This window comes from Cryptomeria japonica, chromosome 7 (assembly GCF_030272615.1).
Source record: "Cryptomeria japonica chromosome 7, Sugi_1.0, whole genome shotgun sequence".
NCBI lineage: Eukaryota > Viridiplantae > Streptophyta > Pinopsida > Cupressales > Cupressaceae > Cryptomeria > Cryptomeria japonica.
In genome coordinates, this window is record NC_081411.1 from 323,558,693 (window position 1) to 323,575,776 (window position 17,084).

The window sequence follows — 17,084 nt, forward strand, 5'->3', positions numbered from 1 at the left end:
GTTGCAAAATAGTTGATTGTGGTAATTATAAGAGACTTAACTACACAAAATGTGAGAATAAATGTGAGTTCTTGAATTGGATCTTTCGAATGCCCCACAAAAAATGGTGGGATACAAGTGCAATTGAAGTGACACCTTATAATACAAAAGGAACTTACATAAGACAACAAATAATATCAAAACACTCTACACATTTGAGAAAAAATATTTTGCATGTTATAATTAATAGTTCGTAGTGTTCTCTTTGTACATAGGTTAAGTAAATCATTCTCATTGTTCTAACGACTCTCCCTATTATCACAAAAGTATTTAATGTGCGACTAGGATTCCACATGAAAATCTAAGCCAAACATAACATTATACACACTTTTAAGAATTTCAACCTTTTGAGAATATTTTATTGTCTTTTTATATGTTTTTCATGTAGGCTTTGCTTGCAACTAGGATCCTATGAGGGGTGTGACAAATTCTTAAAGTTCTGTTTCTATATAGGTCAAACAAATCTTTCTCATTATCATAACTACTCTTGCTATCATCATCATCTAAGTATTCCATGTGGGTCATCATCTAAGAATTTCATGTGGGGTTAGGTTTTCACACAAAAATCTATTCTCTTAAAATAATAGGACATAAATCCAAAGATATAGAGTTTTGTTTACGTATGTGTCTAACAAATCTTTATTCTTGATATAATTCTATTAAAAAAAAATTCAAAAACTAATATTATAGAAACACTAAGACACAAAATTCAAGCATAAAATAATACTCAAAACACACTGAAATAAGCCACTCTTTAATGATCAAATAACTAATAACAACTTTACATTTCATTCTGGTAAAAAAATAAAAATAAAAATAAAAATTTATTTTTACCTTTGAATATTGGACAAAATTAGGTGAATGAACTGCTATCAGCTATGATTAATAATTCTTAGAATTCTATTCATATATAAATCGAATATTTCGTCCAAGTTATCGTACCCTAGATGCTCAATGTGTGGCCAGGCATCCATTAATCATCTTAGAATTCTATTCATATATGAATCGAATATGTCGTCCTCCTTTTCTATACAGCTGATGCTCAATGTGTGGCCAGGCTTCCCGGCAAGAATATCCGAGTCATACAACCAAAACCCCCATGCCCCAAAATGAAGGGGAAGGTAGTCAAATCTCTTGGGATAGTTGGGAATGTAGTACATAATTCTGACTCTGAAATTTGGATTCTATAACCTCATAGATGCCACAACATTAGAAACTACAGTAATGGAATCTTTGCAAACTAGGGTTACTAACTGATGTTCGAGAAAGATGCGAGGTTTAGCTAAGTGGGATGGCAATGCCTCATTGTTATAAATTGTTTCAAATGGTTTCAATAATTGAACTGAATCAAGGAGAAGATGGAGTTCACAGATTCGCCACTTTACACCACAGTACCAATGCCAATTGCAAAGATAAACAGAGTTTATGGATGCGTATATTTTTGTGCAATTCTGGGGCTTATATATTATCGGATCCATTATATGCCAAGTGAAGGATATGTACCGTGGATGCTGCTATTTTGTGCAGAGCTAGGTTTGGCCTTCCAGTGGGTATTAGAGATGAGCTTCAAGTGGAGGCCTGTGGATCGATTTACCTACCCAGAAAGACTCTCTAAAAGGTAGATAATTAAACAGATGAAATTTGCCCAGATTGTCATATTAGGTTGCTATATTTTTAGATTTAATGGTATAATTTTTTTTTTTCATCAACATGATCCACCTTCCTTCAGAATGAGATAACAAATGACCAACATGTTTATATAAATATGGGTTAGGTTTCTTATAAGATTGAGAAACGTGTTTCCCTGGGAGTAATATGATTATGCTTGTTCATGAACAAGTTTGGGAGGGAGCTACCTCCCATTGATATATTTATATGCACGGCTGACCCTGATAAAGAACCTCCACTGGATGTTTCAAACACTGTATTGTCTACGCTGGCTTTTAATTATCCAATAGAAAAATTGACATGTTATGTATTGGATGATGGAGGATCCCCACTCACCTTTTATGCTCTGTTGGAAGCTTCACGTTTTGCAAAGAGTTGGGTTCCTTTTTGCCACAAGTATTCTATTCAGCAGAGATGCCCAGAAGCATATTTTTCTGAATGTTATGGCAATGAAAGTGACAGCTCGTTCACTACATAATGGGAAAATGTCAAGGTATGTGTAGCTCACAAGAATATTAACACTCATTGGCATTAGTTTGTTTGACTTTAATTGATTAGTAATCTTCTTTGAAGAATGGAAAGTTTTATTGAAATTATAATCCCAATGACCCTTGTTTTAAACCTGTCCCGTTTTACCTCCAATGCCTTTAGTCTGTGGAAAACATTTAATAAGTTTGATTCATTTCCGTATACTATTTTTTCTTTACATTACTTGTTTTATAGGTTCCTTCTACTGCAGGTATGGCTAGCCTCTCCATTGAATGGCTTCCCTTTCCTTTAAATGCTGTTACAAATATCATTGCATATTTATTTTTATGTATGCATAAAAGCAGCTGTTCAATATATGGTTTAATTTTTAGTTGAGTATGTTTCAATAATAGTTATATTTATTGATTTAATGTCTAATATTTTCATTAATATTATTCAATAGATGTAATTTTGAAGTTGTCAGTCTTGATGAGAGCATCTATAACTGAATGAAATATATTCTTTAGATCTAAAAATTAACAAAACATGTCATGCCATATCAATGCATCAGTAAAATATACTTAGGGTACAATTATGTATCTAATTTTAACTTTTTTAAGGTCTTTTGTGGACACTTCAACAAAAAGGCATACTTATGTTGCATCGTATATGATGATATGACCCTTAAACCTTAATTGTAATCAGGAGACTTGTTGTGTAAGCTACTGTAAAACCTTGAGAGATTGAAAAATTTCAGATAAAATATTGAAAAACATGAAAATAAGATACTCAATTACTGAATGACCCTCATTAAATAAAAGTGTCTTTCTTCTTTTTTTCTTTTTTTTTCCTAAAAACAGAGAACAGTGTTCTCTTTGTATGCTCAAATTATCTGACAAAAGGCTTTTTGTTTACTCTGCTACGAAACAGAGCACTCCGTTTTAAACTTTTCTATGTAAAACAGAGCTGAAACTCTCTGTTAATGTGATATCTATAAAACATATTTTGATGTTCATCACTTTTATTATTATTTGTTCGCCTTCCTCTGCCTTTTTCTAGAAGCCTTACAGCTCATGAAATTAATAGATATACTTGATATTGAAATCTGTATAGAAATTGTACGAGGAAATGAAATATTGTATAAATACAAGTGTTGAAAGAGGCATTGCTCCAGAACATAAATATAAAGAAGACTATGGTTTGAAAGAATGGAAACTGGAGATGACTTCACGAGACCACCCGAGTATAGTTCAGGTCAGAAAAATCAATGTCAAAATATTATCTTTAAAATCATATTGTTTCAACTCTTTAAAATTTTGATGGGGAATATTTTTATCAATTTACTTACAGATTTATTAAATAGTTTTGAATATCTCCAATTTATTAAATATTTCTGTGTAATTTTGTTCAAGCCTTCCTACAGATTTTGCTGGAAAGGGTCAAAGACATTAACGTTGAGGGCCATGATTTGCCCAGTCTTGTTTATGTGTCCCGTGAAAAGCGACCTGGACACCCCCATAATTTTAAGGCCGGTGCCCTTAATTTTCTGGTAATAACAAATATCCCTGATTCCATCTCATTTTTCTGTTATGTTGTCTGTGGATTATGATTTGTGTAGATTTTGAAATACACAAACAATACGTAGAAAATTGCTACAGGTTCAAATTGATTACATCATGTCTGGATATAGGACTTCCTTTGAGACTCAATAACAGGGGGATCTCTATGTTGAGATGACAGCCCTTAACTTCAATTGGACTTGTTTGTTCTATGCATCAAGTATGGAACAAATTAAATGCATGAGATGCATCACATACCATCATGCTTCTATTTGATGCCGAGCAAACCCATTTGAAGTGTTAAAAAATCAAACCTCTGAAATTCGCTGTTCAACATTATCATCATTTTAGTTTAATAAATCTATTTAAGGGAGAGGATCTAGTAGTTGACTGTGTTTCAATTATTGTGATAGTAGTTGTTGATTTAATACACATATTAATTAATTTAATGTCCATTTTTTTTAACAACATTGCACTAATAGTTATGAATTTAATATCCATATTGAATGAAATGTACCCTTTAGTTGTAAAAAACAATCAATCATGTGATGACACATCAGCTGCACAAGCATGGGGCCCCTTATGCGCAACTATTGGTCTCACCTATTTTTTGGGTTGTTTTGGATACCTTGACAAAAGGCATGTTGATGTGGCATCATATTTGATGATGTGGCCCTGAAACCTTAGTTATAAGCAGGGGACTTGCCAAGTAAGCTGCTGTAAAAAAATTGGAAGCGATTTGAAATTTTCACGTAAAAATTTTGAGAAATGTGAAATTAAGATACTCAACTACTAGATCCTCTCCCCTAACATAATTTTTTAAAATAAATACCCAAATTTATTTATTTTTCTCTTTCTCAAATATACACTAAAATTTGTTCAGCTTTTTTCATTAAAATCGAGGTTTAGTCTCTACTCCTAGGATATACTAAACAATGGCTCAACCTTCCTTTCATCTCAAATCAGCTTTGACACAATCAATTTCTTCTTGGATGACAGCTCGAATGACCTTTCTTTGACCTGTAAATTCTCCTTTAATCAAATTGTGGATAAATCCTTATTTGGAACAGGTTGACATCTAATTTTCTAAGAACTTTGACGGATGCAAACTAAAGCTTAAAAAAACAAATCAGTCTGCCTTTATCTTTAGCCATTCACAAATGATAGTGTCATCATTTTAACATAATGAATATTTATAGTCTTTCAAATTCAAATTTTGTTTGCCTGCTATTTCTTTTTGCACGCAAACATTTAGGCTTATATAATCTTTTAAACATATTTAAAATTTTTTTTTTCAATTGAATCCATCAATCTACTGCATGGAATTTTTCATTGATTGCTTATTCTACTCTCTATTCCAACATGTCTTTTGATGGTGATTTTTCAATTCACAAGTAGAACAATGATGAAGATCTCAGCAGTTTTCCTTTCTATGTCCTTCTCTTTAGAAAATGAGCAATACATAGATTATATTCTTTCTTCTGATTTGGGTGAATCTGTAACACTTGTAACATATCTCTATCTTTTAACCATATTCAAGACTCTCATTTGGTCTCGTAAATGATTGAACAGACTTTCTAATTCTTGCCCATATTTTTCAACCCTTTTTTTCCATAGTCTATTTTTTTCATGATCTTAAAATAAACATATTTTTTATACCATAATTTGTTATTAATATCACAATCTACAAAAATTATAGATTCAAACACATCCTTACTTTCAACCTCACTCTCTTTATCGAAAAAAGTTTTAATTACATCACTTGTATCAAACAAAGAACATAAATCACTTGCTTCACATATTGAAGGCATCAATCTTAGACGCTCATTTTTCTTCCTGCATGTTGCAAGCAATTGATCTATGTAGGTATTTTTTCTTTATACTTTTCTATTTATCTTTCTAAAAACCAATATTATTATATATTTAAACCACTTTAACATTCTTCCAATTCTTTATTTTCCTTTTTGATTTTCACCAAATTATATTTAGGATCATTTCACATATTAAATTTCCATTTTCTTTCTTCACTATTTCGCCAGTCTTTCTTATTGAAAGAAATAATCTAGATTTACTCGAAACTACCTTTGATTGACAGCTTTCAATCTGCCATCACCTAAAGAACTCTGAACATTTAGCTGATCGAATTCACAAATACCTACGAACTGTCTTATGGTGATGACAATCTTTCAGACTTCTACGACTTTCAAACCTAATCTGATCTCCTTTGGTGGTAGAGGCTAGTAGCTTTGAAAAACTGCAAATCTTTCTCCTTTCTGTCTTTTGGCAACGGCTCTCATACCAAATGTAGATTTTCAATCACACATGAAAATTGCTAAACCAAACACCAAACTGATTTCGTACACACAATGTATCTTTATTTCATTCAACTTGATTACAACATCCCTCGATAGAGATCTTCTTCCTCAGACTTACAGACTTGAAAACAGGGGAACTCTATATATGAATAACAGTCCTAAATGTAGACTGCAACTGAACTTGTTTGTACTATCCATTTAGCATGCACAAAACAAATCACCTAAAATAAAATTCTAATTATAGAACTTAGAAATTTCCTAAACCAAAATCGAAATTGATCCGATACACACAAGGATCTTTCTTTCATTCAACTAGATTACACCATGTCTCGATAGAAATCTTCTTCCTCGTCTTATAGACTTAACAACAGGGGATTTTATATATAAATAAGTCCTAAAAATATACTGTAATTGAACTTGTTTGTTCTATCCATTTAGCATGCACAAATCAAATCACCTAAAATAAAACCTTAAGTATAGAACTCTAAATATATAACGGATTATGCGTTATGCGTGTGATCCATCACATACCTACAGTTATGCGTGGAAAGACAAGGGAAGAATGCCTACTTCAATCACTGTGTTCTCTACATTGGCTGCGGTGCTTGCCTGTTCAACAGCTTCGGCCCTATCGCAGGGTTCTGAAACTTCGATTTTAAAAAATTGACTTATGAAGTTTGAGATAATGTTTTATCTGTAACTAATAATAGCAAATCTTAAACTGAAACATGGTATGCAGCAGTAACACAGGACATGAAGCTAATTTTTGAATCTATCATCCATTCAGGTCGGAATCCTGTGAATGATGCCATAAGCTGAGACAAATACTCTTGTTAGCAATCTAAATGCTAATCAGTTTTTACGGACCACTCTCCTTAAATGTTATAGTCAATTTTATCTTTCAATTTGAGTAAAATGTTATAGATATTTATCTTATTTTTATTGATTAAGATTTATTTTCTATCATTGAAATGAGTGTTCTTTAAAAATTATTAGGTTATACGATGAACAAGATTTTAAGATGCAACACTAAGGATATAAGTTAAATTAGTATAGAGAATAAATTTAACATTGATGTGGATGGTTTAATGAATAGTTTAAAAGTAGTTGTTATTTAATTTCTTATATGAATATATGAAGACAGTTTTTCTAAAATAGAATTATCATAAATAAAGAATTGCATATCATTAGAGGTAGGAGTTAATGATAGTTGATTTTTTTAAGTATGAATGAAAAATTGGATACTAGATAAGCATATGGTTTTTTTTTTAATCGGTAAAGGCAGAGCCGAGATTTATATTAATTTGAATTAATTACAGTAATTTCTTAGCTGAGATTCATAGCATTAAAAACCTATTCTCAGCGATCCCAACAAAACATGGTTTCCACAATAGATAGGAGACCATTAAACTTATGATTTGTCCACTTTTTTAACAGAACCATCAAAATTAAGCAGTCTAAAGAAAATGGAACTAGAAACGTTTATATGGCAGATTCCCAACTACCTAGAAACAGAGAGTTTAAGCATAATAAGAAACCAAAATAAACTTTATACAATTATGTGTTAAGTATCAAGAAGGGAAATTGACACAGCAACGAAAAGAAAGCCTAGCTTGCAGTGGGAGGATCAGGTTGGTGTAGATCAATTCTTGCTCTTCCTCGACCTCTGCCTGCTAGACGACCCCGACCACGACCCGCAACCCTACGGCCTCTGCTTGAACCACCCCCGCGACTCTGTTTAGCTTGGGGCTCTGCATCTACAGCTTTCATAGGTAGGATTCCGTTAAGGCTTGCAAATTGGAAGAGGTCCTCCTCTTTTCCCTGATCCTCCGGATTTTCTCCTAAAAACCGCCATTTGAGATAACTCAAACCAACTCCAGCAAATACTCTGTGTCTGTCCAAATATTTCCCTTTCAAATCCAGTAGGAAAGGGTAGTATTTAATGAGCTCTCTGTGAGCATTGAAGAGGATCCGGTTGCTTGGCCGAGGTGCCCCAGAGTCGTGGAGGGCCTTATTCAAAATTTCTTGGAAATCCTGAAGAATTTCCTCAGGAAAAAGCTCCTTGGTAAGGCTCCAAACAGCTTGCTTGGGTAGCTTTTGGTCCAACAGAGAAGCCACAAATATAGAAGAGATGCAGGTTTTGTCTCACGGGTACTCTTCCCTGCTCAAATGGGCACTACCTAGAATCATCTTTACTGCAAGCAAAACTGGAGGGTCCGCGTGGATGAGGAGACGCTTTAGTCTCAAATCCGTGATCTTTCTGAAAGAGACCTGACGAGTGGAGGCATTGAGGGAAATGGGAGTGTCTGCACCAAAGCATGAGGAGGGGCTTGGGTAGACACTCATAATGAATCCAAACGGTGGCTCAGTAGACATGATGATCAGAGGAAAGAAGACAAGTGAGAAAGGAAAACCATAGTGAATAATGCAGATTTTGCAGGAAAGAAATGAAGGCAGCCTGTAGAAAACGCTTCGACAGGATAATTGGGCGCACACCTCAACACCTAATAATCGGGCATATGGTTTTACAAAGCAAACAAAATAGAATTACGCGAAATCTCATATCATTTATGATTCTTTATTACGTTATCACTATAATATTTTCATAGATGATTGTATTTGATTTTCTTTATAGTTAGAAGTTTGATTTACTATGTTAATGAGTCACATGGGTTCTATTTTTATCATGAGAAAATAAAACTATAGCAAGATTCCATTGGTTACAAGCATTTAGAGTGTAACTCAGTTAATTTTTTGATTTTTTAATTTTGTTTGTCATTCAATTACAAGTTCATGGTACCTATTCAAGATTAATTTCTAAGAGTTAAGGCTTTGTCTAAGACATTTTTAATAGGGAGTATAATAAGTTGTTAGGAGTAGAGTGTTTGTGGGACACCAAAAAAAGGTGGAAGTTTGCCTTGGTAATCCCTTTTGAATTTAGCACTCTCTCACCTCTAAATTCTATGATACATGAATCCATTGAAATAGCAAGTGAAATTGGTTAGTGTTTTATTATTGATTTTGATGACTCTTGCATCTCATTTCAACATTATCATTCGAGTTGATACTTAATTAGAATAGTTATGTTATGTACTGATGCCTTTTTAAAAATGTCTTATGAAATGAAAGGTGAATTATAATGAACAATTTAATTAACACGTGGAAAAAAGAGTAATGTTAAATCTAGGTTTAAACAAATGGATACTAATGCGTTTTGTGTTCCCTAAAGTGGGTGTTGATCATAGGATTGGCAAGGGTAGTGGATACCTTCAAAGAAACTATATAGAATGGATGAATACTCATGGTTAGAAGCACATGAAGTAAACCCTAGCCAATGTAAATATAAATTTGAGTAAAAAGTTAAACTCCCTTCAATGATTTTATCTCCCTTAAGATAGGGATTAATTGTTGGTCCTATTGAATTACTTGACACATTAGTAAAGTGAGTTATTTATAATGATGGAAATATTAAGACTAACAATTATGGTCAATTGTACTTGTATTGGATATAATGGTGATGGCTAGTGTGCATGAATAATTATGTCAAAGTAAACATGAACTAGATCTAGAATAAATAAAATACTTACTTGTAACCTTATATATTGTGAATCATTTTTTTATCCACAAGGTAATTAGAGTTTTGTTGTTTAATGTTTTATGAAATTGTGATTGGAGTTATATAATATTAGAATTTATGTGTAATGTTGTTTAGTGGAGGTATGAAATGTGAAATCATGTAATTAAGCATGTAAATATGGATAAGTGTTGAGAACGTTCATTATATTTTAATTTTGGATCTGTACTTGAATGGGTTGTAAAAGGGTGTTGAAAGGTCAATTCTATTGATCTTAGGTCAAAATTAGACCCCTAGGATTTATACCTATGGGTTGGAGACTATGAAGATATGTGATACTATCCTTAGGGCTTAGTACATCCCTTCTTAAGTCCGGAAACCATGTAACAATGAATTTGAAGTCCTTAAAAAAGTGACAAGTCACTCTCCATCCCCCACTCTCCCCCACTCTCCATGGTTCATTAATGAACTTGGGATTCACAACAAGACTCGCAACTGTATGAGCCACCTTGTAAAGGTCATCGAAAAGAGTATACAAATATGCTTCACACCTCCCCCATTCATTTCGATTCAAGTTGAATTCCTATATATTATTCATGTCTTGAAGGGTTTGGGGGTTTCACTTCATTGTTTTTTCTTTTTGGTTTTTATTGCATTCTTGTTGAGTATTAAAATAGAGATTTTGAGAAGGAAAGAGAAGAAGGAAGCTATTGGACTGGACTTCTCAAGCTTGACGTGGAGTTGGAGAAAAGACACTCACCCCTATGAAATATGTAGAATGATATGTCTCATTTCACCTTACTTTTGTTGAGTTAGTTTATTTTAATTGGACCTGTAATATACCATCACAATGATTGAAAACAAAAAAACTTCTTTATTTTAATTGGACCTGTAATATACCATCACAATGATTGAAAACAAAAAACTTCTATCATATGTTGCAGATTTTAGATCCATGTGTTCTCCTATTTCCATTTTTACCAGTATGTGCGTATGCACAAAATGCTCTAGAGTTTATAATTGTTGTGGGAGGAGGCTCTATAAAATCTTGGTGGAATGACAAAAGGATGTGGATGATAAAAGGCGTGTCGTCCTAGATGTAAATTACTTGGAACATCCAAAGTGGGTTTCGAAGTGACAAGCAAAGTGTTTGATAGCGAATCGGCCAAATGATACGAGGCAGAGATTTTTGAGCTCGGAGTTTCATCTACGTTGTTTATACCCTTTTCTTTCTGGCCACCCTTAAACATCACACACTCAGCGTTGTGGGCCGGTGTGGGCCCATTCCCTTTGCCACCATCCGTTCCTATTTGTTCCGTTTCCGTTAGCATTCAAGTTCAAATATTGCTCCCGCACAGTAAGTACGGTTGCTTTCGGTACGTGTTTGGTGACAGTCGGGGGCAGCTTTTATTTCCCAGTTTGTACCAAAATGGGAGCTCTGGCATCAAGGAAAGGCGATTATGGCGAGCTCTTACAGTTGGAAATGCTCTGGCAAACGTAAATGCTCTGGTAAACGTATGCAAAATGTGGAAGCATAGACAACACACTTAACTGTATATTTCCATTTTCATATTATTGATGATTTCTCACCTTTTATTTAAATAAATATTATTTTTTAACTAAACAAATAAATATCATGCTTTAGAAAAGAGAATATATCTTGAGAGGGTGTCATATTTTGTATTTTTTAATTATTAAAGAAAAGTGTCATTTTTAAAAATATAACTTAATATTTTTATTTAAAATTTAAATAAAAACATAAAATGCATTAAAAAATTATGCCACTTTCATGTGCTTCAAGTTCAAAAGTGAGATCAAAAGCTAGTGCTATTCATTTTCTTTATCACGATGTGCCTCGAATTTCACCTAGTTGTATGTCCTTAATTTTATATCAAGTTTTAGTTAATGTAACTCTAGTTCCTTAAATGATAACAATTGAGGCATTATACATTTTTAACATACTAATTTATAAAAAATAACAAATTCCCTTACTCGTATAAAGGGCTTGTTGCAATTGAACAGTTGGTTAAACAAATAATTTTATTGGTCACATCACATGTCAAATTAAAGGTAATAAATGCCTAATGCATGCTAATTTTATGTAATTAAGTTTATGGAGCCTAATCACCCTTAATTGTGCACTATATTGAACCATTTAATAAACTAGTTTAATGAAGCATAAATGTAGGGATGATAGAAACATAATGTGTGCAACTTTGATTTAATTGGGTTTATGATTGACCTGGCATATTTATTATGAAAATATTCCTAGTAAGCTTTATAACTAGTTATAGATTGTCTCTAAGTTGATGAAAAATGACTTTATAAACTTATAAATAATAATAGTGATCAACTATAGTGACTATGACATGTTTATATGTAATGCATTCTTAAGATATTCCATTTAACTATACAAATAATTTAAATATTCCATAAGAAATAGTGAGAAATCACATGTGAGTGTATTGGAACAACAAATTATGAACCAATTTTGAGGGTTTGGTAAATCATTATTAGCATAATCACCATGAATTTAATCAAAAATTTAATTGAAAAATAAACTAGCAATTGTTAGGAAAAATTCCAAGAAAAGGTGCACAAAAAGGCAAGAAGAATCTTTCTAACTTGAACGGCTCCAAAGGAAGAACAACACTTATATAAAAAGAATTCATGAATATCATGAGTGGCAAATAGGAAAGAAAAGAATGTCCATATTTTTTTTAATGATCAATCATATCTCAACAAAATATTTTTTTAATAATGTCCATGAAAATAGTTCTTGAAATAGACTAAGGAATCTTTCATCTTTTGAGAATGGAAATCAACGTTAAGAGGAGCAAGTGAGACTAAGAAAAAATATCAATAATTCTATTTCATCAATCAAGATCTTCATCAAATAATTTGTGCCTAGAGAATGAAATTCATCTTTCAATTGGGTTGCTCAAATTATAAATTTTATTGGCTCCTATCTTGCAAAAGAAAAATGAAAAATTAAATTGAAAATCAAATAGGGGATTCTTATACACTAAAGTTCCTCTCAAGAGGATTCTTTCTAGAAGATTTCCCTAATAAAATGAAAAGGGACAATGCCCTTAATGGAGAACCAAGGATGTCAAATGGTGTAGGCCTCTTCTTGAAAAATAGTCAATTGTTTTGATTTGTTAGATCTTAAAATCCAATGAATTTCAATATATTTAGAATTTAGAGTCTTCTACAAGAATAGTGGTTATACATGATCTTGGAGTAGATTGACATTTCACTTAACAAAATTGAAATCTTAGATGAATTAATTGTGTAGGGAGATTCAAATATTTATGCAAGGGTATGTATAAGGAGAGATTTTGTCCAAAAGCTAATCAAATATAGAATGTAATATAGGTAGCTATAATTAGTTTATAGGAATTTAGGTAAAACCAATCTTTTGTAGGCATTATAAATTAAAAATTCATTACACTTGAAAGTATAGATAGAATATCCCATGATTTTTTTTTTATGAAATGATATAGAAAAGAATTAGCCAATCCTAAGGAATCAAAAATCAACACAACACAAATATTAAAGGAAATGATGAGATCATAAATACCCTACAAAATCTATTCAATCCATGAAGTAGTGTCATCAAATCAAGTAGAATTGGGATTGTTAAAAGTTGGTTTCTTGTTCTTCTTTGGATGATAAAGATGAAAATTTCCCTTTTTTCAAATATGTGGAAGAATGAAATTGTTTTTCTCTTTCTTTATTGGTGGAGAACAAGAGTTATCATAAGAACCATGGACCGAGGGGTATCCATTGTGCTAGATTCACCCAAGGAATGATCTTTGACCTCATCCCTTTTCAAGACGTAGGATCCATGCACTTAGCAAGACTTGATTCTTGTTGGGTTCATTAAGAACCATTCAAATTCACCAATAGATCAAGAAGCCATTGACTATAGCTAATAAATTCAATCCTTATTTTCATAAAAAACATCTATTTAATGTAACTGAGTCGGAACTACAAGGATAGCATCCACTTTCTTCTTAAGTTGATCAAATTGCTTCACTAGTATATTGAAGATTTAGAAGCATGAGGGGAATATTTATGTTTACTTGATGCATGTAAATTGTTGGTTTTGGAAGCCTTGTAATTTAATTAATTTGTGTTTTTGCTACCATCCCATTCTCCAAGATTTTTTATGAAGGATTTATAAGAAAATCAATTTGAAGTTGTGGAAACCCCATAAGGGAAAGTTCAATTTAATTTCTGAGCGAAATTTGAACTATAATATTGTTTGATTGTTGTGAAATAGTAATTTAGGTTATATATGACTGGGTTGAGTGGTAAAAAACAGTCCTTATGGTAAGAAAGAGAACATGCATTGTTATTTACAAATTTTTATGGTAAGAAAGAGAACGTGCATTGTTATTTACAAATGAACAAAATTGTCCTTTAGAGCTATTGGGCAGGTCATGATGGAAGCACATGAGAGAGTGTTTGTTTTGCACAAGAAGTAATGGAGCAAGTGGGTATTCAGGTTTTTAAGAAAATCTCCATGGTCTCATTTAGAAATGTGGATAATACACTGTTGTTTTTAGAGTATCTTTCAAAATTGTAGAGTATTGCAAAGCTATTGATAACCTCAAAAACTATATGCCACTGAACTTGATATTAGAACTCAGTTGTTGGAACTTCCCGTGGCTTGTCCAATGCAATCTTTTATAGAACTTGGTAAACATAAATGAAATTGTTTGTTAATATCCCGTTCAGGGCATTCCATGAGAAGATATTTCTTCGAGGCATTTTGTCAAACAGTTCAGGTGCCTTTCCTATGCTTTTAGATTTTGCATATCCTGCAATCATGGCCTTCTATCAAACAGTTCATGTGCCTTGTCTATGCTTACACATTCTGCATGGATGTTTAAAAGGGCAGCTACAAGATCTGAAAAAATTCCTTTGATGGATGTCCATCCCCTGTTCCAAAGCTCCCATTTTCGCGGAGGTTGAGAAGATGTTGGCAAAGGTTGCGTTGTCTGGCTTTACACCTGCCCATCACATTTGGTTGAAATCGTCTAATTCCTTTTCAAGGAAGGAATCTTCTCGATACCCTACAATCACAGCATTTCATGAGACCATATTTTTTCGAGGCATTCGGTAAAACCATTCACGTACCTCGTCTATGCTTCCACATTTTGATTGAATCTCTACCATAGCGTTTCCAACTATGATATCTGACAATCATCGGGCTGTGCTATGCTGGGCTGTAGAAATCCTTGAGCGTTATAAAACCATTCCATGACAACGACGACATAAATAGAAATCGTTAGACGGGAATAATGTTTGAATTCAAACATTAACGGTGCTGAACGGGAATAGACGGAATGGATTTGGGAGAAGGTATGGGCTCACACCAGCCACCTAAGCAGTCAAAGCTTAGTGTGTGCTGGTTAAGCCATCCCTTTCTGTTATAGCACTGATAAATCTCATGGCGTTGGTATGTGGGATTGAAGGTGTGATGAGAGAGGGTTATTCAGTCATGACGAATATGTTTGTGCAGGTGATGATGTTGAGCTTCATAGTAATAAATAGCTATCCGATATATTATGATGGTGAGAAAAGACAAGGGAAACATGCCCACGTCTATCACTGGCTGCGGCGCTTGCCTGTTCAACAGCTTCGGCCCTATCGTAGACTTCTGAAACTTCAATTTTTAAAAATTGACTTGTGAAGTTTAAGATAATGTGTTATCTGTCACTAATAATAGCAAATCTTAAACTAGATGGAACATGGTATGCAACAGTAATCAATCTAAATACAATTCAGTTTATATGGAGCACTCCCCTTAGATGTTACAGTCAATTTTATATTAATTTCATTTGAATAAAAATTTATAGATATTTATCTTATTTTTATTTTTATGGGTTAAGATTTATTTTCTATCATTGAAATCAGTGTTCTTTAAAATTATTTAGTTGATACTAATATTATAAAAATATTGATGAACAAGATTTTGAGATGTAACACTAATGATATATGCTGAATCGGTATAGAGAATAAATTTAACTTTGATGTAGAATATTTTACATGTAACTCTAACGTATATGTTGAATTGGTATTGAGAATAAATTTAATATTGATGTACAAGATTTTACAATGTAAAACTAAGGATATATATTAAATTAGTATTGAGAATAAACATTAATGTGGATGGTTAATGAATGGTTTAAGTTATTTTTAGCTGATTCTTTAAAATAGAAAAGAAGCTCCTATTAAAATTTTAGACATGAATATATGAAAACAGTTCTTGTATAATAGAATTATTATAAATAAAGAGTTGCATGGTATTAGAGCTAGGTAGGATTTAAAAATAGTTGATTTTTTTTAGTATGCATGTAAAATTACATACTAAATTATCATATGATTTTACAAAGTTAACATAATAGAATTAAAGAGAATGATACATCATTTATGATTTTCTATTATGTTATTGCTATAATAGTTTCTTAAATTATTGTGTATGATTTTCTAAGTTATAATTAGTAGCTTAATTTGCTTTGTTAATGAGGGACATAGATTCTATCTTTTATTATGAGATAATAAGACTATAGCAACATTCCATTGGATACAACCATTTAGAGTTGATGCAGGGCATCCACGTGGGTGAGTATGTCTAATTTGAAATTTGAAACTTCCTCTATACAAGCATTAAATTTGATTATTTGTGTTGGGGACTAGAGTCCTTTTGTTATGACCATTTTTTGTAGAAATTGAATATAGATTTGAAAGTAATGCATGGGAATTAATGAAGGCATTTAAGTTTTGTTTGGAGTTCTTCTAGAAAGGTTGTCATAGCTTTTAGGGGAAACAATTTTGAGTTTAAAGGGGGCTTTTTAGGAGAGTAGTGTTCAAGGAGAAAGGGAAAACTCTAGATTTTTAGAAAGAAGGATAGGGAGTTGGGAATCATTTTGGTGTGGAGATTTTAACTTATTCCCTATAGGTTTAGCTTTAGGATGAGAGTTTTAACAAAGTCTTTTGAGAAACCATTACATGCTGGTAAGAAACCATTGTTGCAAGTCCGTGAGAGACTAAATCAAATGGAATATTATACAGTGAAGCCAATAGGATCACATTTATTAATGCATATTTGTTAAATTAGTTTCAATAAGAATTTCCAAAGTTGTGCATTATTTTGATGCCCATTTCATCTATTTTGTTGTTATATATTTTAGATATGTAGGTCGGTTTGGCATGTTGGCTGTGGCAAGAAGGATTTTGAGAAACCATTACATGTTGGTAAAAACACCATTGTTTAAGTCCGTGAGAGAGAAAATTAGATGGAATGTTCTAAAGTGAAGCTAATAGGCTCACATTTTGTAATGCAAATTTGTTTTGAATTTCGATAAGTATTTATGAAGTTGTGCATTAGTTTTCTACCCATTTCATCTTTTTTACTGTTATATATTTCAAATTTGTAGGTGTGTTTGG

At 32.5% G+C, this 17,084-nt stretch overlaps 1 protein-coding gene across 3 annotated transcripts; it reads left to right on the top strand.

Moving 5' to 3' along the window:
- Positions 1 to 983: 983 nt before the first annotated feature.
- Positions 984 to 11,209, top strand: LOC131046690 (cellulose synthase-like protein E1). 3 transcript variants are annotated; one of them, XR_009358468.1, is made up of 4 exons: positions 984 to 1,657; positions 1,814 to 2,200; positions 3,289 to 3,429; positions 3,588 to 11,209. XR_009358468.1 is itself a non-coding variant. In XM_059209051.1 (2 exons), the coding sequence occupies exons 1-2, from the start codon at positions 1,398 to 1,400 to the stop codon at positions 2,183 to 2,185; spliced, it is 567 nt and encodes a 188-aa protein (XP_059065034.1). In that variant the 5' UTR covers positions 988 to 1,397; the 3' UTR covers positions 2,186 to 2,488. The 3 variants fall into 3 exon arrangements, 1 of the variants encoding a protein (XP_059065034.1); XR_009358467.1 differs by having other exon boundaries at positions 985 to 1,657; positions 3,599 to 11,209; XM_059209051.1 differs by lacking the exons at positions 3,289 to 3,429; positions 3,588 to 11,209 and having other exon boundaries at positions 988 to 1,657; positions 1,879 to 2,488.
- The last annotated feature ends 5,875 nt before the right edge of the window (positions 11,210 to 17,084 follow it).

Excerpts from the sequence above, each read along its gene's own strand:
- LOC131046690 (XM_059209051.1), top strand. The coding sequence starts at position 1,398 with ATGGAGTTCACAGATTCGCCACTTTACACCACAGTACCAATGCCAATT. Across the intron at positions 1,658-1,878 it reads CCAGAAAGACTCTCTAAAAG|GTTTGGGAGGGAGCTACCTC; the intron begins GTAGATAATTAA and ends GTTCATGAACAA.